Source organism: Cydia amplana, chromosome 22 (genome assembly GCF_948474715.1).
Source record: "Cydia amplana chromosome 22, ilCydAmpl1.1, whole genome shotgun sequence".
Taxonomy (NCBI): domain Eukaryota; kingdom Metazoa; phylum Arthropoda; class Insecta; order Lepidoptera; family Tortricidae; genus Cydia; species Cydia amplana.
In genome coordinates, this window is record NC_086090.1 from 4,740,288 (window position 1) to 4,760,831 (window position 20,544).

Below are 20,544 nucleotides of genomic sequence, written 5' to 3' on the forward strand. Positions count from 1 at the left end.
GTTAATTATTAATATTACAACGCATGATACTTGTCTTTCACAACCTACGAAGCTTCAAGCCCCTAACTGAATAAAATTGTTCTCGATATAATCCCTCTCAACCAGAAGATTTTCATGTCCTCTATTTAATAAAACCTACTACTTAACTACCTATTTACGAAGTTTGAAGTTCCTAGCTTTAAATAAAATTTGAACCCTATACAAACTTTCAACCCCTTTTTAACCATTTTAGGGGATGAATTTTTACAAACGCTGAAATTACTTTTCTTGTATTTTAATAATATGCCTATATACAAAGTTTACAACGATTAAAGTCCCGCACTCAAATGAATGTTTGACCTCTATACAAATCTTCAACCCCTTTTTCACCACCATGGGGATGAATTATCAAAAACTCTGAAATTAGTTTTCTTCTCTTTTGATGAAATACCTTTTTACGAAGTTTCAAGTTTGTTTGCAACTTTACAAACTTTCAACCCCCTTTCGACCCTTTAAGAGATGAATTTTAAAAACGCTGAATTTACTTTTCTCGTATTATAATAAAATGCCATTTTACAAAGACTCACAAAAATGTTTGATCTCCATACAAACTTTTTACCCTTTTTCACCACTTTGAGAGATGAATTTTCAAAAACGCTGAAATAAGTTTTCTTCTCTTTTAATAAAATACCCTTTTAAGAAGTCTCGAGTTCCTAGCTTAAAATAAAATTTGAACCCCATAAAAACTTTCAACCCCTTTTTAACCCTTTTAAGGGATGTACTTTTAAAAACGCTGAAATTACTTTTCTTGTATTCTAATAAATGCCTCTGTACAAAAATTCAAGCCCCGCACTCACAAAAATATCTGATCTCCATACAAACTTTCAACCCCTTTTTCACCACCTTGAGATATGAATTTTCAAAAACGCTGAAATAAATTTTTTGCAGTTTTAATTTAATACCTTTTTACGAAGTTTCAAGTTCCTAGCTTAAAATAAAATTTGAAACCCGTACAAACTTTCAACCCCTTTTTAACCCTGTTAGGGGATGAATTTTACAAAACGCTAAAATTACTTTTCCTGTCTTCTAATAATATCCCCAAATCCAAAGATTCAAGTCCCGCGCTCGAAAAAATGTTTGATATCAATACAAACTTTCAACCCCTTTTTCACCACCTTACAGGATGAATTTTCAAAAACGCTGAATTAGTTTTCTTGTATTTTAATTTAATAACTTTTAACAAAGTTTCAAGTTCCTAGCTTAAAATAAAATTTGAACGCTATACGAACTTCAACCCCTTTTAAACCCTATTAGAGGATGAATTTTACAAAACGCTGAAATTTTTTTTCCTGTCTTCTAATAATATCCCCAAATCCAAAGATTTAAGTCCCGCGCTCGAAAAAATGTTTGATATCAATACAAACTTTCAACCCCTTTTTCACCACCTTACAGGATGAATTTTCAAAAACGCTGAAATTAGTTTTCTTGTATTTTAATTTAATACCTTTTTACGAAGTTTCAAGTTCCTAGCTTAAAATAAAATTTGAAACCCGTACAACTTTTCAACCCCTTTTTAACCCTGTTAGGGGATGAATTTTACAAAACGCTGAAATTACTTTTCCTGTCTTCTAATAATATCCCCAAATACAAAGACTCAAGTCCCGCGCTCGAAAAAATATTTGATATCCATACAAACTTTCAACCCCTTTTTCACCACCTTAGGGGATGAATTTTCAAAAACGCTGACATTAGTTTTCTTGTATTTTAATTTAATAACTTTTTACAAAGTTACAAGTTCCTAGCTTAAAATAAAATTTGAACCCTATACGAACCTTCAACCCTATTAGGGGATGAATTTTACAAAACGCTGAAATTACTTTTCTTGTCTTCTAATAATATCCCCAAATGCAAAGATTCAAGTCCCGCGCTCGAAAAAATATTTGATATCCATACAAACTTTCAACCCCTTTTTCACCACCTTAGGGGATGAATTTTCAAAAACGCAGAAAATAGTTTTCTTGCATATTAAAAATATATCTCTTTACGAAGTTTCAAGTTCTTAGCTTAAAATAAAATTTGAAACCTATACGAATTTTAAACCCTTTTTTAACCCTGTTAGGGGATGAATTTTACAAAACGCTGAAATTACTTTTCCTGTCTTCTAATAATATCCCCAAATACAAAGACTCAAGTCCCGCGCTCGAAAAAATATTTGATATCCATACAAACTTTCAACCCCTTTTTCACCACCTTAGGGGATGAATTTTCAAAAACGCTGAAATTAGTTTTCTTTTATTTTAATTTAATAACTTTTTACAAAGTTTCAAGTTCCTAGCTTAAAATAAAATTTGAACCCTATACGAACTTTCAACTCCTTTTTAACCCTATTAGGGGATGAATTTTACAAAACGCTGAAATTACTTTTCTTGTCTTCTAATAATATCCCCAAATGCAAAGATTCAAGTCCCGCGCTCGAAAAAATATTTGATATCCATACAAACTTTCAACCCCTTTTTCACCACCTTAGGGGATGAATTTTCAAAAACGCAGAAAATAGTTTTCTTGCATATTAAAAATATATCTCTTTACGAAGTTTCAAGTTCTTAGCTTAAAATAAAATTTGAAACCTATACGAATTTTAAACCCTTTTTTAACCCTGTTAGGGGATGAATTTTACAAAACGCTGAAATTACTTTTCCTGTCTTCTAATAATATCCCCAAATACAAAGACTCAAGTCCCGCGCTCGTAAAAATATTTGATATCCATACAAACTTTCAACCCCTTTTTCACCACCTTAGGGGATGAATTTTCAAAAACGCTGAAATTAGTTTTCTTTTATTTTAATTTAATAACTTTTTACAAAGTTTCAAGTTCCTAGCTTAAAATAAAATTTGAACCCTATACGAACTTTCAACTCCTTTTTAACCCTATTAGGGGATGAATTTTACAAAACGCTGAAATTACTTTTCTTGTCTTCTAATAATATCCCCAAATGCAAAGATTAAAGTCCCGCGCTCAAAAAAATATTTGATATCCATACAAACTTTCAACCCCTTTTTCACCACCTTAGGGGATGAATTTTCAAAAACGCTAAAATTAGTTTTCTTGTATTTTAATTTAACACCTTTTTGCAAAGTTTCAAGTTCCTAGATCAAAATAAAATTTGCACCCCAAGACGAACTTTCATCCCCTTTTTAACCCCCTTAGGGGTTGAGTTCCAAAAACGTTGCAATTACTTTTTTTTGTAATCGGCTATTATGCCTTTCTAAGAAGTTTCAAAGCATTTGTAATGGATTCAAACTTTCAACCCCTTTTTAACCCTGTTAGGGGATGAATTTTCAAAAACGCTGAAATTACTTTTCCTGTCTTATAATAATATCCCCATATGCAAAGTTTCAAGTCCCACACTCACAAAAATATTTGATCACCATACAAACTTTTAACCCCTTTTTCACCCCCTTGGGGGATGAATTTTCAAAAACGCTGAAATTAGTTTTCTTGTTTTTTAATATAATACATTTTTACAAAGTTTCAAATTCTTAGCTTAAAATAAAACTTGTTCCCCATACAACCTTTCATCCCCTTTTTAACCCCCTTAGGGGTTGAATTTTTCAAAATCGCTTCTTATCTCGTGTACACTTTATAAATGCAACCTAGTGTGCAAATTTCAACTTTCTATCTTTTGTAGTTTCGCCTCTGCGTTGATGAATCAGTCAGTCAGTCAGTCAGTCAGTCAGTCAGTCAGTCAGGACACTTGCATTTATATATATAGATAGTATATTTCAGGGATCTCGGAAACGGTTGTTGCGATTTCGATGAAATTTGTTATATGGGGATTCCGTGGGCGAAAAATCGATCTAGCTAGGTCTTATCTCTGGGAAAACGCGCATTATTGACTTTTTATGTTTTCCCAGATGTTATGAGTAATGAGGCAATCAAATCGGAATAATACGTCCCGTTTTCCCACATCATTAATGCGAGAGAGAGAGAACAAGAACAAGAGGGAGTAAAATGTATTTTCCCCTTGTATTGCTTCTCAAATTCAGCAGTCATTTCATTTCATCTTGCTATTGGGTTGGGTGTTTGGGGAATTCTAGACTAAATACTCGTTTCACATATGTAATACCTACTGGTTTATTTAAAGTCGAAACGTTCGCAAAGCCACGAAAACAGGAGCGAAGGAATCAATCGGCCATTGAGCTCGTAAAACAAGATGGCTCCATCTGGCTCCAGTTAATCAGCTTAAGTGCAGTTGGCCGGCAAATCGATGTGCGTCGTAACTCGGTTCGATTCTGCTTTAACTATTTGAAATGGTTTTGATACTTTAAAATGATCTTGATACGACCTTAAGTCAGCCTACGCCGCTGGACTAATTAACGTGAGTCCAATTAAAGTAAAGCTCTTAATGCGAAAGCACTTTATTGTAACTAAAAGTGCTTATGTTTAAGTGAAAATGTCTCTAACTATATACTTCCAGCTAAGTATGCTGTTTGTCATTGGGTGAGTGACTAAACAATGTATTGATTACAATGATAAACGCGGCCTTTGGTCTATTTATATCCGATTTGTGCAAGCGACACTGAAATAAGGCTACTGAAACCGTGACGTACCTACTACTTGATTTAGATTGTATATACATATTCGATGTGTACAGAACTGTTCCATCCACTGCACTTGCACCATCCCCCTAATCCGAGGTTAACCGGTTAAACCATTTACTCAGTGTCAACTTGCACTGGTAACCATGGTATGTCCAGGTTTAACCGGTTAACTCCGGGTTAGTGGAATGATGCAAGTGGCGCTTTGATTGTTTTCGGAGGACCGTCCACTTGCGGTTAAAAACAGTGATTCCGGAATTTTATTTTTATGTTTCAAAGCTTTAATCCTTGGTATTTGGATTCGATTTGACCCTTATAAGGAGTTTTTGTAACAGCTCAAAAGCTCAACTTCGATATAAAGCGTTATTGTAAAAGGGGTATTTAACTGTATTTTCAGTTACTGTCATACATAACTTTGTAAATTGTATTCATAACTTTTAAAAACCGCACCAGCAGCAAACTGTAAAAACTATAATGGCTAAGTACTAATTTGTCAGACTATTAATCAATTTCATAATCAAACAGTCTAAAAATAACCTCATTTTTGGCACGTAGTGTGTGTTTATAAATATCCTACTTACATCAATCAGAAGGGGTCAGTCAGGTCAGTTTCCATAGAGAACGGAGTTCTATTATTTTAAAAATACGCACGTGTATTCTAAACACGATTGTTTCACAAAAATAGACATAAGCACAAACGCGAACGCACGTCACGCTATCGAATAAAATTTACAGGAGTTCTGTTTATAATTCACTAGCGACCCCCCGGTTTCGCACGGGTTAACAAATTACACGTAAACCCCCTCTTAAATCACTCTATCTATTAAAAAAAAAGGTATCAAAATCTGTTGCGTGGTTTTAAAGATCTAAGCATACATACATACAGACAGACAGCGGGAAGCGACTTTGTTTTATACTATGTAGTGGTGATAGTGGTTTCTAACTTGTACTTCAAGGTCTAACCGTGACAATGATCGTACGTACGTTTGATTGGGTCTGTAATCTGTATACTCTGTATACGGCACAATACAAAAGGTACTCGGGACCATTAGACAGTTACTGCGCATTCAGACGGCTCGTGTATTGTAAAGTTAGCTCCACACTGATTCTGTAAAATCTATATAACCTATATAAATTAAAAAAAAACCTATAACAAAGATCTAATGGGTCAAAATGTATGAAACCTCCTAATTTGTCCATAGTGATGGTTTCGAGGAGTATGACAAAACTTGACTAATCCCTTTCCTTGCAACTTTGTGATAAGCTTTCAAGTTATTTCAATCACTTTAGCTCAGTGAAGAAAAACTGAATACTTCATGAATCTTAACCATTAAAAAAGCTGGATTTTTCTCAAGTTTCAGTCTGTCTAGACTAGAGGAGACTCTAGAGTGTCTAGTGACATATTAACGGTCCACGTTTTGCACTTAAACAGTTTTATTTCCACTTTGGCATGACAGATACACACTAATTAATTTCCACTTTATGATAGATAATAGATAGCTCGTTTTCTGTCGATTTAAGCCAATTTCATTGATTTTTGTATTGTTCTATTGTTTCTACTTTTATTAGTGTACCTACACTTTATCTAGGTATATAATAAAGCTGAAGAGGGTCGAAAGTCTGTACATTGAAGGTATTCGAAAAAAAGTAGGCTGGGGATACTTTAGAATCGATTAAAGAACACGTTCCAACAGTTTTTAGAATTTGGAAATAATTTTCTAGTTCACAAAATTAAAAACATCAAACCAAAGGGAAAAGTGATTTGGAGAAAATAATAACCATTAGGTATGTGTTTGTGGTTAATAAATCAGTTCAGTTTACAACAGTCACTATGAGAACGTCTTTAGATTGCCTATAGGATTCAATCAATCTAGCTCGCATTGTGTGCCTAGTTTGCATTTGGACGACACGTTTTTTTATTTCATCGGCGAAGATTTTATCTATGAAAGCCGTGAGTATTTCTTATTTTCTAAATAAAGAGAGAAATAAATTAATTTTGTGTCAAGTAGAAATATCTACAAACGATGCCATAAAGCTTAGAAATAAGACTCTTGGGCGAAGCTTGACCCTTGGTGGTCTACCGCGAAAACCGAAATTCGCAAATTGCGGGGATCTTTCTCTTGTACTCTCATTTAGACGTAATTAGAGTAACAGAGAAAAATGACCTGTAGTATTGGGAATTTGTAGAGTTGAACCTGAAACGATTATGATAGCACACGCAGTGCAAGTGTTATTTATACGTCATAATTTCATAGAAGTTTGACGTTTAAACTAACACTTGCACTGCGTGTGCTATGCAAAATCGTTGCAGACTTATCTTGGGTCAACTTTAGTAGATATTGGAAATCTGTAGAAGTAATATTGGGAATCTATAGACGTGGGAACAATTCTTCGAATTATATTTACGACAACATTTCTCGCTAATCGGGAAAGTTATTTAAGTACAAAGTGCAATGAGCGCGAACAAATCTTTCCTTATTATGGGTTATTTATTACGTTACCTAGTCACAATAGACATAACGATATAATCAGCTGTCTAGTTAACTATAATTTCTATTTATAATTATAATCACTACCTACTTATCTGGAGCTTCCACGTGAATCGAACCATTTGTCATTTGACGATGATCGATGAGTGTATAAATTTGTGCTGTAACGATTTGAATGTTTAACCTTTTCGACGCCGTGTCAAACAAAAGCTGTCACGCTGACGCCACGTCACCGAAGTGTCAAAACTGAAATTGAACTTTATGCATATGCACGTAGGTCTATGTTGCTCTGTGGTCTGTGACCGATTAATCGGTCTTTGGCGTTGAACCTACGGTGCGGATATATCGGTCTTTGGCGTCCAAAAGGTTAAAAATCATATAAATTATTATATTTAGGACTTCAATAAGTATATGAATAGATATTGAACACACTTTAATAAGTTAAATACTGATGTAACTCTCATTTGTATAATACGCAAACCCAGGTTTACACTTGCGAATGATTTTAAGTACAAAATGTGTTCTACTGCTGCGTTACGTAAGCGTTGTAGCCAAGGTACATACTTTGGCTACGGGCTTTCAGTTTAGTAGACATTATCGCATTACAAAATATCACCCACTTTCGAAGTTATCCCAATATGCACCTTATGTCAAATACTTAACTAATGATAGCCCCCATAGCCGTTACATTCACACAAATACTCAAAAGTTTCAAGAGAATAATTACACCGTAGAATTTTCCGGCTTACGTAGTTTGATAATTCAATAATCACCTAAACGACTAGGTTAGGGTCATTGACCGATAAGGTCAGAGTAATAGACACACCAAACGATGACGTTTGAAAGCCATTATAGCAATTGTTTTGTCGTCGTGACGTCGTAATTGTCGATGACAACGAACTCGAGAGGGCGACAAGTGACTGCCAAAATGTTAGTAAACTGACTTACTGATAGATAAATAATGCATATATGTTTTAACTGCCACAACGTAGTATCTGGGGGCCGATTTTTGAATTTCGATTGCTCGATTTCGTCACTCTAAAATCGGTGGAAAACGGCGAAATGCTGATTTTTAGGGTTCCGTAGCCAAATGGCAAAAAACGGAACCCTTATAGATTCGTCATGTCTGTCTGTCTGTCCGTCTGTCTGTCCGTCTGTCTGTCCGTCCGTATGTCACAGCCACTTTTCTCCGAAACTATAAGAACTATACTGTTGAAACTTGGTAAGTAGATGTATTTTGTGAACTGCATTAAGATTTTCATACAAAAATAGAAAAAAAACAATAAATTTTTGGGGTTCCCCATACTTCGAACTGAAACTCAAAAATTTTTTTTTCATCAAACCCATACGTGTGGTGTATCTATGGATAGGTCTTCAAAAATGATATTGAGGTTTCTAATATCATTTTTTTCTAAACTGAATAGTTTGCGCGAGAGACACTTCCAAAGTGGTAAAATGTGTGTCCCCCCCCCCCCCCTGTAACTTCTAAAATAAGAGAATGATAAAACTAAAAAAAATATATGATATACATTACCATGTAAACTTCCACCGAAAATTGGTTTGAACGAGATCTAGTAAGTAGTTTTTTTTATACGTCATAAATCGCCTAAATACGGAACCCTTCATGGGCGAGTCCGACTCGCACTTGGCCGCTTTTTGAAATACGAGCGATAGAAATTGGGAATCTAGTGGTATTGACCACTCGTTTTCAATTCTATTAGTAGAATTTACATGCCTAAAGTTCGTTTTTTTAGCATTAGAAATATGGTAAACAATCTTGATGTGTCTTTTAATTAAAAAACACATTTTAAAAATAAGTTACGGTAAATATGTAACAATTATGAATCTAATACGATCTTTTATAGTCTTCTGCTTTCATAAGTAATAGTTATTGATTTTTAAAAAGTGTTTTTCAATTAAAAGACATGTCAAAATCGCTTACCTAAAATGTCATTCAATAGAACTTGCTAACTATGTAAACAAACCGCCATACTAAAATTGACACTAAATGTCAATTTACTAGTAACTTTTGTTTACATAGTTAGCAAGTTCTATTGAATGACACTTTACCTTCTTTCAAGTTCTTTCTAATGCTAAAAAAACGAACTATAGTAGTGGAGATATTACTTTATTTTTATTTTATTTTATTATATTACTGAACGAAATACACGAAATCGAGCGGTCGAATTTCAAAAATCGGGCCCCTGCCAATGAAGTGTAGGTTTTGGGTTTGAATCCGAGTAAGGGCTGGTTGTTGCCGTTGGTGGTATCGGGTTTGAATTTGAATCCGGGTAAGGGCATTTATGTGTGTGATTGGCAATCATATTGTTTTGTTCCTAACGTTAGATCCAGTCAGTATTTGATATCTTCCTTATACATAATGATTTGATAATCGACGACTGAAGTAAAGTTTTCCTCGGGAAGTCACCTAGAGTGACCTGAGATGTGTAAAATGATTGCTGAACCTTTCCGAAATTTAACTATGGTTCTCTCTCTATAGGAGTATGGCTGATCGAGCACAATGATAGTTCGTACCTTAACTTTTCCATTAATTGATTACTTTCAAAAGAGACAGGGCTCTCAAAGAGCAACTTTGTCTTGTTGTGACAACTACAAAAAGAAAAAAAAATCCTAATTAGGTACTTAGTTAAAATACATTACAGCATACTTTATTTTTAGTAAGTAAGGCGTACTACACTGTAAATGATTTTATAGATGATAGAGATGCCTTTAAGCCGGCAGCTTGATTTCGATAGTATAATAAGAGTTAAATAAATATGTATTGTTTTTCTTTTTTTTTCTTTTCATTGTAAATTAATCATGCTAGTGTCCAGTAGAATTGACACATGAGACCATCATGTTCTCGATTAATTATATTGTTTATATTGCTTAATTTAATTTTAATTTTTGACACTTGGAGACCTTATACATCTCTAAGATTTAGTTTTAATTTTATTTTTATTTTATTTGTACATACTTATATTTTTAATGATTCCGACACTTAGAGACCTATACATCTCTAAGTCAATATAGGGCATTTAGCTTGGTAATTATGTGAAGATTTACCGTTTTTTTATGTAACATACAAGAACAAAATGTTGTGTCTCACAGTTATACGTTATTACAATTTAAATATTAATATGGCCCGGCAGCTTGAATATGTCATGCTCGCTTAAAAGTCTTTGCTTACGGTGGCGTTGTTGATCGGGTCGCCACTTTCCCGAATGAAGGTTGAGAGAGGCGATGGCTGAGATACGCGTCATACTCGTGAACGGGTGCTGTTTGTGGAGACTGGTCTATGTAAGCTAACACGAGCTATTATATTTAGTTACTCTATTTTTGAGGATAATTACATGGACACAGACACACATCATTCGGTTCTCGTATGCTATTTTATTTTTATTGTCATTTTCTTACTTAATGAATGTTTTAATTAGGTATACAGGATTTTGACTCTTGGAGACCCTATACATCTCTAAGGATAATTTGATTAACTACTATATATTGTAATCTTTTAGTTATGATGACACTTAGAGACATTTACATCTCTAAATAATTTTAGATTATAGTTTTGTATCTTTGTGTTCTTTTTTTGTAATTCGACATTTAGAGACTTTATACATCTCTATGTAATACTTTAGTTTGATTTTATATTTGCGGCTTAGAAAGTTGTATTTTATAATTGTAGATGTGTTTTTTTTTGCTGTATGTAAATTCCATGTTGACGTGTAAAAGTGCCCTTGTGGCCTATTTGCTGAATAAATGTTGATGTTTGATGTTTGATGTTTTATTAAGATAAGATTTGTCACTTTGTGTCTACAAATAGGTATGTTATTACACTACTTACTAAATACTTTTACCGCGTAGTCTGATCAGTTACTTTTGATGTTGACTGTACGCAAGGGGAGGATCAAATAAGAAAATCTTTGAAGTTTTTTCCACAGGAAAGTGATTTTTTTATCAAATGTGTTTAACCCTATTATCTATGTCTGTATCTACTCCACTACTTTTAATTACCGCAGATGACGGGAGATATACCTAAATTACAACCTATATGGCTCTGATATTTCTAGTCTTCGTCTATCTATATGTATATATATCTAATGTAACATCTGTAACATGTGCTAAAAACAAGGTCAACACGGATTTGCCGTATCTATCCTTACCTGAACATGTCCATAATTGTCGCAACGCTGACATCACGCCGGTCAAACATGTCATTATAACAGATTTGTTAGCCGTTCGTCTGGCTAGCATTTGGTCCAGGTCGCTGTTTGTCCAGTTCGCGTTTGGTCCAATACGCAATTTGTCCTAAAATCCGGACCAAAAGCGAATTGACTTAGTAGCAGTTGGTCGCAATCGGAGTTCGCCATATACGCGTTTTGACACACTCGCTACTCGCCCCAAATGCGGTTCGTCCTATACGCAAATAACCCTTTTTCGTCTTTCTTTGACTAATTGGACGTTATATAACATAATATTAATCTACATTCCAGTTCTAAAATATCTACTATCGACCAAAAGTACACGACTGACCGTATCGCTATATATGACACATACTTGATCAATAAAGTGTATAAGTAGGCCATTAGAAAAAAGTTCAAGGAGTTAAATTTGAACAAGACGTCTGACGGCAGAAATATTAAAAGACACTGTTCATATTTAACCTTGTTACCAACACGCTTTTTTAGCGGATACTTGGTTGGAGATAATGGGGACAGCTGGATCCATTCAGAACAGTGATGAATTTCTTGCTTTTCAGCAATACTTTCTGAACAGCAGTACCGTTGTTTCCTAAGATTTTAAGTGTTGCCTATGAAAAACAAAGGACGACGAATCTTATCGAAGGGTGGCACAACAGGATTAACAAGAAGATACCAGTGAAGCCAAACTTACTGCTGTTAGTTCAGCATTTAAAAAAAGAAGGGCGGCATTTTGACACTGCAATAAGAAGAAATTCTTCAATTAGCAGGAAAAGAAGGTTGTGTGACTTAAAGTTCAACAGGATGCTAAAAAAAACTTTAAGAAAGCTAGAAGGAAATGAGATACAACCACGACAATTCCTAAAAAAAATAATTTTTCATAAAATGCTTCGTTAACAAGTCTGTCACTTGTTGATTTTAATTTCCTTCTATCTTAACGCTTATAGTGTTTTAAAGGTTAAGGAAAAACATAATGTATCACTGGTGTTATAAAGCCAAGACAAGGTCCTAAGTATAGGTTTTTTTTGTTGTTGTTAAGATAAGTTTTAAGTTGTTTTTTAAATAAATTAACTATTTTGCCCAAATGAGAGTTTTCTTTCAATTATTACGCTGCTTTAGGATTGTAGGTATATTATCTGATTTTAACATCTCAAACCGTGCAATAACTCCCCTGCCTACTCGTATCTAGACGAGTAGGCAGGGGAGAGTGGTTACCATTCGTATATTTTCTTATTGTAGGCCTTGTAAAACAAAGGTTAATACAATATTTAAACGTCCAATTAGTCAAAGAAAGACGAAAAAGGGTTATTTGCGTATAGGACGAACCGCATTTGGGGCGAGGAGCGAGTGTGTCAAAACGCGTATATGGCGAACTCCGATTGGGACCAACTGCTACTGAGTCAATTCGCTTTTGGTCCGGATTTTAGGACAAATTGCGTATTGGACCAAACGCGAACTGGACAAACAGCGACCTGGACCAAATACTAGCCAGACGAACGGCTAACAAATCTTATAACAATTACTAGACGTCACTAGCCGATAATTGTTTGATTGTCGTTTAATTCTCTGAACGTGGTTTTGATGGGGACTAGTCAAGATGACGATGTTACATCGACAAACGGCAAACGAAAAAACAACGGGTTGCACTCAGGGAGTGCTGGCAGAAGTGAAAACTCAATGACCAGTGCAAAATGCACTATGTATAATTGAGGTTAACGCCATCTAGCGTTAGCGTTAATTACTTGAAACCCCTAAGCACATCACTGTTAGTACTCGAGTTATATTAATACCAGTTTAGTACTAGATGGCATTTAAATTAATAAAGAAAAACTCAATGACATTTCATGTAACAGTTTTTCATGTAATGTCATTGAGTTTTTCTTTATTGATTTAAATGCCATCTAAATCTTACGGTCACGTGATCGTCTTACGCTGTCTCGAGTTTAACATTTTTTCCCCACCTCAAAAAGTGCACAGCGCCGCTAAAGAAGTTTTCACTTCAAAAAAGATGTAAAGAAATGATAGATGCTATGAAAGGTCGCGCGACTATTTCCATACATTATTTAGACGTGCCTTAGCCCCAGATATTATCATCATCATCATCATCATAATTTAAGAGCGTGGCTCTTGTCGGTGGAGTATGCGCCAGTTTTCGCGGTCCTCCCACATATTATGCTTGTACATAATACATAAAGCAATTGCACATGACATCACCGCCATGCACTGATAGCTGCATCTATCGATATTCATTAGTCGACCCGACGAGTGCAATTATACATATTTACCGTTTACTATCGCTCGATCACTATTAATTACAATAAGCGTTCCGGAACTAATTAAGTAATGGAACAGATTTATACATAAACCAACAATTGCTTGTGACTTCGTTTGCGTGGAACAAATTTTAGGTAGGTACCCAATTAGAAGATGATTTGAAAGAAATAAAATAAAGTTTGTAACGCCACAACATATAGTATTTACATCAAAAAATATATAAAACAAACACATTGGACGCTAAAATAGGATCCCCACTCAGTATAATGCCGCGGTAATCCGTAGCGATGATTTTCAGTGGGGCCCGACTTATATTACTTATATAATTATTAAATTTGCCGATTTCAAAGAACGTTGCCTATATTAATCTAGGTTATAATGGTTATAAACTACTTATCTAAGTCGCCTTATCATTAAAGAGCGATGGCTTTTAGTGCTAGATAACCTTTGTGTAGACTCTACACTGTAGATGTAGAGGAAAACATTGATTATTGTCTCTCATAAGCTCTACCTTTTCATTGTCATGACGTAGAGTATACCTAGGTATAGACGAAATGTAATCTGTACTTACAGGCCGCGTAGCCAACATGCCAATCGCTTACGCTCCGTAGCGATCAAAAAGCAACTGTCACTATCTCACTAATGGAAGAATGATAGAGAGATACAATGCGTTTCGTTGTCGTAGCGAAAGCGATTGTCACCTTGGCTAGGCCGGATTTCACAAAGGTACAATGTTGTTTGAGACATCGATATAGTCTGTGCGGAAAGAGATGTATTGGTTCCCATATATTCCGCGACTCCTCTCTTTCCGCACAGATTCTACATTATATTTCGTCAACTACCTACATCTCTGAGGCATATATACTCGTAAGTAATTGATCAATCATCCGGAATGTGCCAGTCAAACCAAGCGGCTTACACATGCGTGTTATTGATTATGATTATTTACTGATCAGTGGCTTGAAGGCACGTGTATTGGTTTGCTTCGCTTTTCTATTGATTTACCACAATAATAAACATTATAAGCCTTCTTATGCGTGACACTAAATCAACATATATGATATGTCATATAAAAATGGTCATGCCTTCATACCTCATGGATAACATAAACACTTAAGTAGCGTTGGCTCGTTGGGTGGACGACATACGACATCCGAAAGATTGCGGGTCACTACAGGGGCCCGTTTCTCAAAAGCTTGTAACTTGTAAATACAAGTGGAAGTCTCTTTCTAACAAAAGCTGTCAAAAAGTGACATCCGCTAATATTACAAGTTACATTAAGCTTTTGAGAGACGGACCCTTGGATGAGATTACTTAGCTCAGGACCGAGACAAGTGGCGTACTAGAAGAGAGGCCTATGCTCAGCAGTGGGCGATAAAGGGATGTTATGATGATGATATATTTTTTAACACAATCCGACCAAATATATAGAAATTAAATATAACGTCCCGCTTTTTTAAATAACTTTAATACCTTAAGAGCCAACAGGATTGGTCATTTCTCCATACAAACGTACTAGACTGTTTCCTCCGTGGGTTTTGAAGCTAGAGCAATGATTTTTTCAACACAGATTAATATTGTCAATATCTGTGTCGAGCCGTTTGTTTTTTGTTTTTTGTTTTTTAAGGCGCTACAGCCCTTCAAAAATGGCCTAATTGACTATGCCGCAATGAGAGGCGTGGTATTCAAAACTGATATCAATTACCAAAACAGTCCGACGCAGATAATTTCATAATCATTTAGATTTCCAAATTTGCTTACGATTGGTTAAGTTTTAGAGGAGGAAACAGTCGAGAACGAAACCATTTTGAGATTTTTACGCAGGATTTTTCGCTTTGTCCTTATCGCACTAGTTTTAGGAGCCGCTTCCGTTAGCGAGACGGGTATATTTAGGTACCTAAAATATTGAAATCTCAGCTCATGTTTCGTCTTAACAAAATCGTCGAGGAACGAATAAGTATTCGAGGTGTTATACACCAATAATATCATAGACATCCATCATACTCCTGTCATCCGTGAAACTAACGCAACACATTATCAGATGCCCATACCTATCCGCTTGCTACCCTAATCGGTCGTGGGCAACAAAACCAGCGCGTGCCCTGCAAATGAAAGATTTCACGGCTGCGAGCACTCGGAAGGTCTTTCATGACGATCGCAAACGGGGCATGAAATACAGTTAAGAGCCCATCAACGTGCACACTAGCGCCACTGCTAAATAATCGTGATTATTAAAATTTAACGAAAGATATTTAAAAAAGGAGGTCGCTACGGACTGTATCTAATATTATAATACCTTTTGAATACTTCAAACTAGTTTCTATGTTGCTGGCTTCGTCAATCTATGCGTCCAAAGTTAAAACGGCCGTTTTTGTTTTGAGTTCATAGATTGACGAATCCAGCAACATAGAAACTAGTTTGAATTATTCAAAAGGTACTTTAATACAAGATACAGTACGTAGCGGCACCCTTTTTTTTAAATATCTTTCGTTAAATTGAAATAATCACGATTATTTAGCAGTGGCGCTAGTGTACACGTTGATGGGCTCTTAATGCGTATAAAATTTATGGCTCTTAACTGTATTTCATGCCCCGCACGTATCCGACGTTCCCGTCCGTTTTGTTCCCTCCTGTTCACTGCATTTACATTTATACACGTATCCGACGTTCCCGTCCGTTTTGTTCCCTCCTGTTCACTGCATTTACATTTATACTATAAATGTTCCCTCCTGTTCACTGCATTTACATTTATACTATAAATGTAAATGCAGTGAACAGGAGGGAACAAAACGGACGGGAACGTCGGATACGTGTTATTCTTGACCCGTGAAAAGGAAGGGTCCCAACTCCCAAATGTCAAATGTCAAATGTCATACAATCCGCCCCGCGAAAAAGTGAGAGCCGAATGAAGTTGGCCTGGTAGGTAGTGGCCGTTGAGTCAAAAAATTGGGAGATCCTGGCCTCGTATTTACGTATAATTAAAGGGATCGAATGTAAAGTGTTGATGGATAAAGCGATCGGACCAAAAATGTGAAAAGTGAAGATTGCGTCTATTTCTTCTAATTACTTAGACGGCCTAGTCTTTATTCCCTTGAATCATGGATTTTTGTTACAGAGGGTTTATACCGGTTTTAGGTACATATATCTAAATTTTGTTAGGGTATGTGGCTGATACGAGTTAGGGTTTTGTTTATACATATGAAATACAAAATGGCGGTCGTTAAATCCAAGATATTTAGTTTAGAAAAAAAGCGGGCGTGGGTAGATTCATTAAATATTTAATTTAAGGTTTCACCTAATATAACTTTCCAAATAAACACGATGCTCGTTTGAGCTTCTACACAGCGGTCAAAAAATTCGTTTAAAAGTTGTTCAACCATAAAGTTAGCCAGCAGTTTTCTCAAATTCTTTAAAATTGTTATTCTAATTTCATCAGAGCAGTGCACACCATGGTCTTGTTCCCGTGTGTTTTCACTCTCACGTGTAAATGTTTTGCGGACTGAGCAGCTATTTCTGCAATGTTTATCAAAATGGGAAGCTATTTTCGTTTACACGGCAACTGAGTTTGCTTTGTATGCTTCCCTTGTCTTATCATTATAAATATTTGTTACCTAAAAGGTCAAACATTCGCGCTAAGGTGATTGTGGCGAGACTGAGATTTTGTTTTGAACGCCTTTGTATTCGATTTATGTTTGGTCCATACAGGCATTTATCATTTTAATGAAATAACATGAATGTAATCACTTTCCTAGTTTCCAGCATCTACAAAAACATTGTTCATTTAAAACAGTGTTATTTTTATGTTTAACCCCGGAGTAGGCATATCTGTCCTGTGGGACAATAGTACTGTAGTTATATTACAAAATAACCAACGAATAAAATAACGCGACGAAGATAAGGAAATTAACAGCACCTTAAGAATTAGTCATCATGCGACAGCGCTATTATGATAATATGCGATAGCGGCAATGTTAAAGTGGCAATGTTATTGTGACGTAGGCTTGTGTCACTCTGGGAAGAGAAGACCATGTTTTATTAGACTATGTACAATTCCCTCTCCCTCTTTCTGGTCTTATTTGAGAACAAAACAATATCTAAAGATGTCATATTTCTTTCCAGGGCGTATCGTTCATAGGATGGCACCAGCGGTCGCGGCTGGAGCGAGTGCTGCTAGTGCTGACAGCTTTGCTGACGTTGGCAGTATTTCTGACTACCTGCTTGCTGTTAGCAATGCGGGGTCCCACGTACCTTCCCGTGCCACCATGCTACCAACCTGAACCTAAAGGTATTTCCTGCTAGTACTGACAGCTTTGCTGACGCTGGCAGTTTTTCTGACTACCTGCCTGCTGTTAGCCATGCGGGATCCCACGTACCTTCCCGTGCCACCATGCTACCAACCTGAACCTAAAGGTAATATTCGCTGGTAGTACTGACAACTATGCTAACGTTGCTATTTGGTGACAACCTGTCTGCTCTTAACCATGAGGGGCCGGAAATACGGGGAGATGTGTCCGTGGTTATATGGTATCAAAAGCTCAAGTTGGATCTGCGGCATGATAAGTCTAAAGCTCATTAAAATTGTTGACTGTGTTCTGGAAAACTAAACGGAACTTTTAACTTTCCAGAAAGCAGCGTCTGCCTGTCCAGCTCCTGCATCTACACAGCCAGCGAGGTCATCAGGTCCCTCGACGAGACCCAGGACCCCTGCGAGGACTTCTACGAGTTCGCTTGTGGGGGCTGGATGAGAAACAACCCCATCCCAGAGGGCAAGGCGCAGTGGGGCATCTTTAGCAAGATCGAGCTTCAGAATCAGCTCATCATACGATCTGCTTTAGGTAAGGTTTCAAAAATGTATTTATTGAATCAGAAACATCTAGGTACTGCCGGGCAAAGATTTCCTCTGTGTATGTGTTTATGTCTCTGTGGTTTGTGAATCTTGACAGCGACATTCCACTTTGTTGAGAGGCTTTCCGCGCTCCATCTTCAGATACGTGGCCACCACTCGAGAACTATTTTGTCGCAGCATCTATCAATTCAATCAGAAACTTTTTTCACCTTTTGCTTTCTGGTTTAATGAACTCTGCGTTTTCTAGGAATCAGGGTTCTAGTATGTCTTCCCACACGGCTCCTTCCGTTTCTTTCTCTCTCTCGTTTAGCTTTGTTATTCCCTTTCGGTTTTCTGTGATTACATCTAGTCCCTTTGTTTGGGACTTTTCACGCTGCATCAACAGGTATAATACTCGAAAACCTTGTCGCAGCATCTATCTAATGGACATTTGGGCACTTTGCTCCGCCTTCTCGCTCCTAATTAACCTCCCCAAATAATGGTTTTCTGCGAAAGGTTGTGAAGGGTCTTTTCAATCTGAATCTTCTGGCACATAGGAATCATTCTATCCCCGTGGCTTTCTGTTCTACGAGGAATCTACCTCGCATCTGCCACTTTAACAATTCTTTGTTCTATGTCACCAGCTACCTTGTGTTAATCTAAACCATATTCCATAAGCAGATCTTGCGCTATTGTGTCTAGTTGCAACAATATAACAATAAGGAAAAGGTCAGAGATGACATTGATGATAGAGACTATTGTCTAGCTATTTATGGAGTAAATTCTTATTCGAGGAAAGAATTGAGATTGATTGTTTAAGCACGATTGATTTGCAGTTTTGAAATAAATCAGAGCTTATTAGGTTAGCTTACCTTAGTTGTGCATGATTTGTGAATAGTCGATTTCATTGTCTTTGGAAAAATAAAAACAAGGCGTGTTCTGAGAAACTCTTTTAGAAAATACGGTTACCTAATGCTTGTACTCAAGGTTTTTATTCGGTTGACCTTGGTAGGTAGGTATTATAGTTCCATTTTTCCTTTCAATATTTTCCTCAATTACTTCAATTAAGTAGGTTGTACCCGGAAATAATCTTATTCTCTAAGTAAACGAAAAATCCGGTTTCATTGACATTTTATATACGGAAATTCCTCTATCCAAGAACTTAACAAGTTCAGTTTAAAACTAGACTCAGGTTTTCCTGATATCTGGTTGACATAACCTTACATTAATTAGCATTCTGATATGTTGCGAATCGTCATTTTCGACCAAAACAAAGTGCTCTAACCATTTGGTTAACGCGAAATAATGCCTTATAAAACGTCTGTATTGAAATGTTAAATATTTGGACATTTACCTACTTACTTACCTGTACACGGACATAACGTGTATCGTACAGTCAAAAGCATAATAATTAAGTTTAGACTTCAGGCCTGTAATAAATTTCTTCAAAACGCAAAATTGCTTTGTTAGGTACCTACCTATTTGTTTTAACACTTTCAAAATGAACCCACCTAGCGGGGTGGACAGGAAAAAATCATACAAAACATTAGATCAACAGTTTCAACATTTTGCCATGATCTTGCCCTACCTATTACTATGTATTAGAATATTTTTTATTCACTCAACTAGGATAACATCGTTTGCGAGTATTTTCCTTTTGTATCTTCTTATCCAAAGTTTTTCTTCGATAAAGAGTCGAGTTTTATTCGTGTCCTGGGAAAAACATATCTCCACATTGGTTTATATTTTCCGTGTTGATTTATATATACCTATTCTCTTATTTTAAATTTAACCGTCAATTACATTTCAGTCATATTTTTTACTCCAACTGTACACTTCACGTTTTGTTCCTTCACTTTACAGCCACTTATTATATACTTCTACTGAATTATCGCCTCATTGTAAATTTTCAGTCCCTCTTATCAGTTTCTCACAACACACGAAATTTGCGTTTCTTATTTACTAACAGCAACACTCTTATTACCATCGATGGACCTTATCCGTTTGCAATAAGGTTTATTGTCAGTCAAATGTGTGGACAATGGTTCCCTCAATCTTATTATTTGTATAGTTTATCCAAATATGGCCACTTCTTGTTTCTTTGTTATGATTTTGCCTATTCTGTTGCTACCTACGTATGCGGATTTTTCTTTATCAAGTGAACTGAAATTCTGCT

General features: G+C 36.0%; 1 protein-coding gene across 3 annotated transcripts in view; it reads left to right on the plus strand.

Annotated features, from left to right (window-relative positions):
- The window catches only part of LOC134658374 (endothelin-converting enzyme homolog), a 62,793-nt gene that overhangs the window by 33,876 nt on the left and 8,373 nt on the right, over positions 1-20,544 (plus strand). For 2 of the 3 annotated variants that reach the window (XM_063514035.1, XM_063514033.1), the window contains exons 2-3: positions 17,663-17,828; positions 18,169-18,378. In XM_063514035.1, coding sequence (XP_063370105.1) covers positions 17,663-17,828; positions 18,169-18,378 — 376 coding nt within the window. The other variant, XM_063514036.1, reaches the window with a different exon arrangement.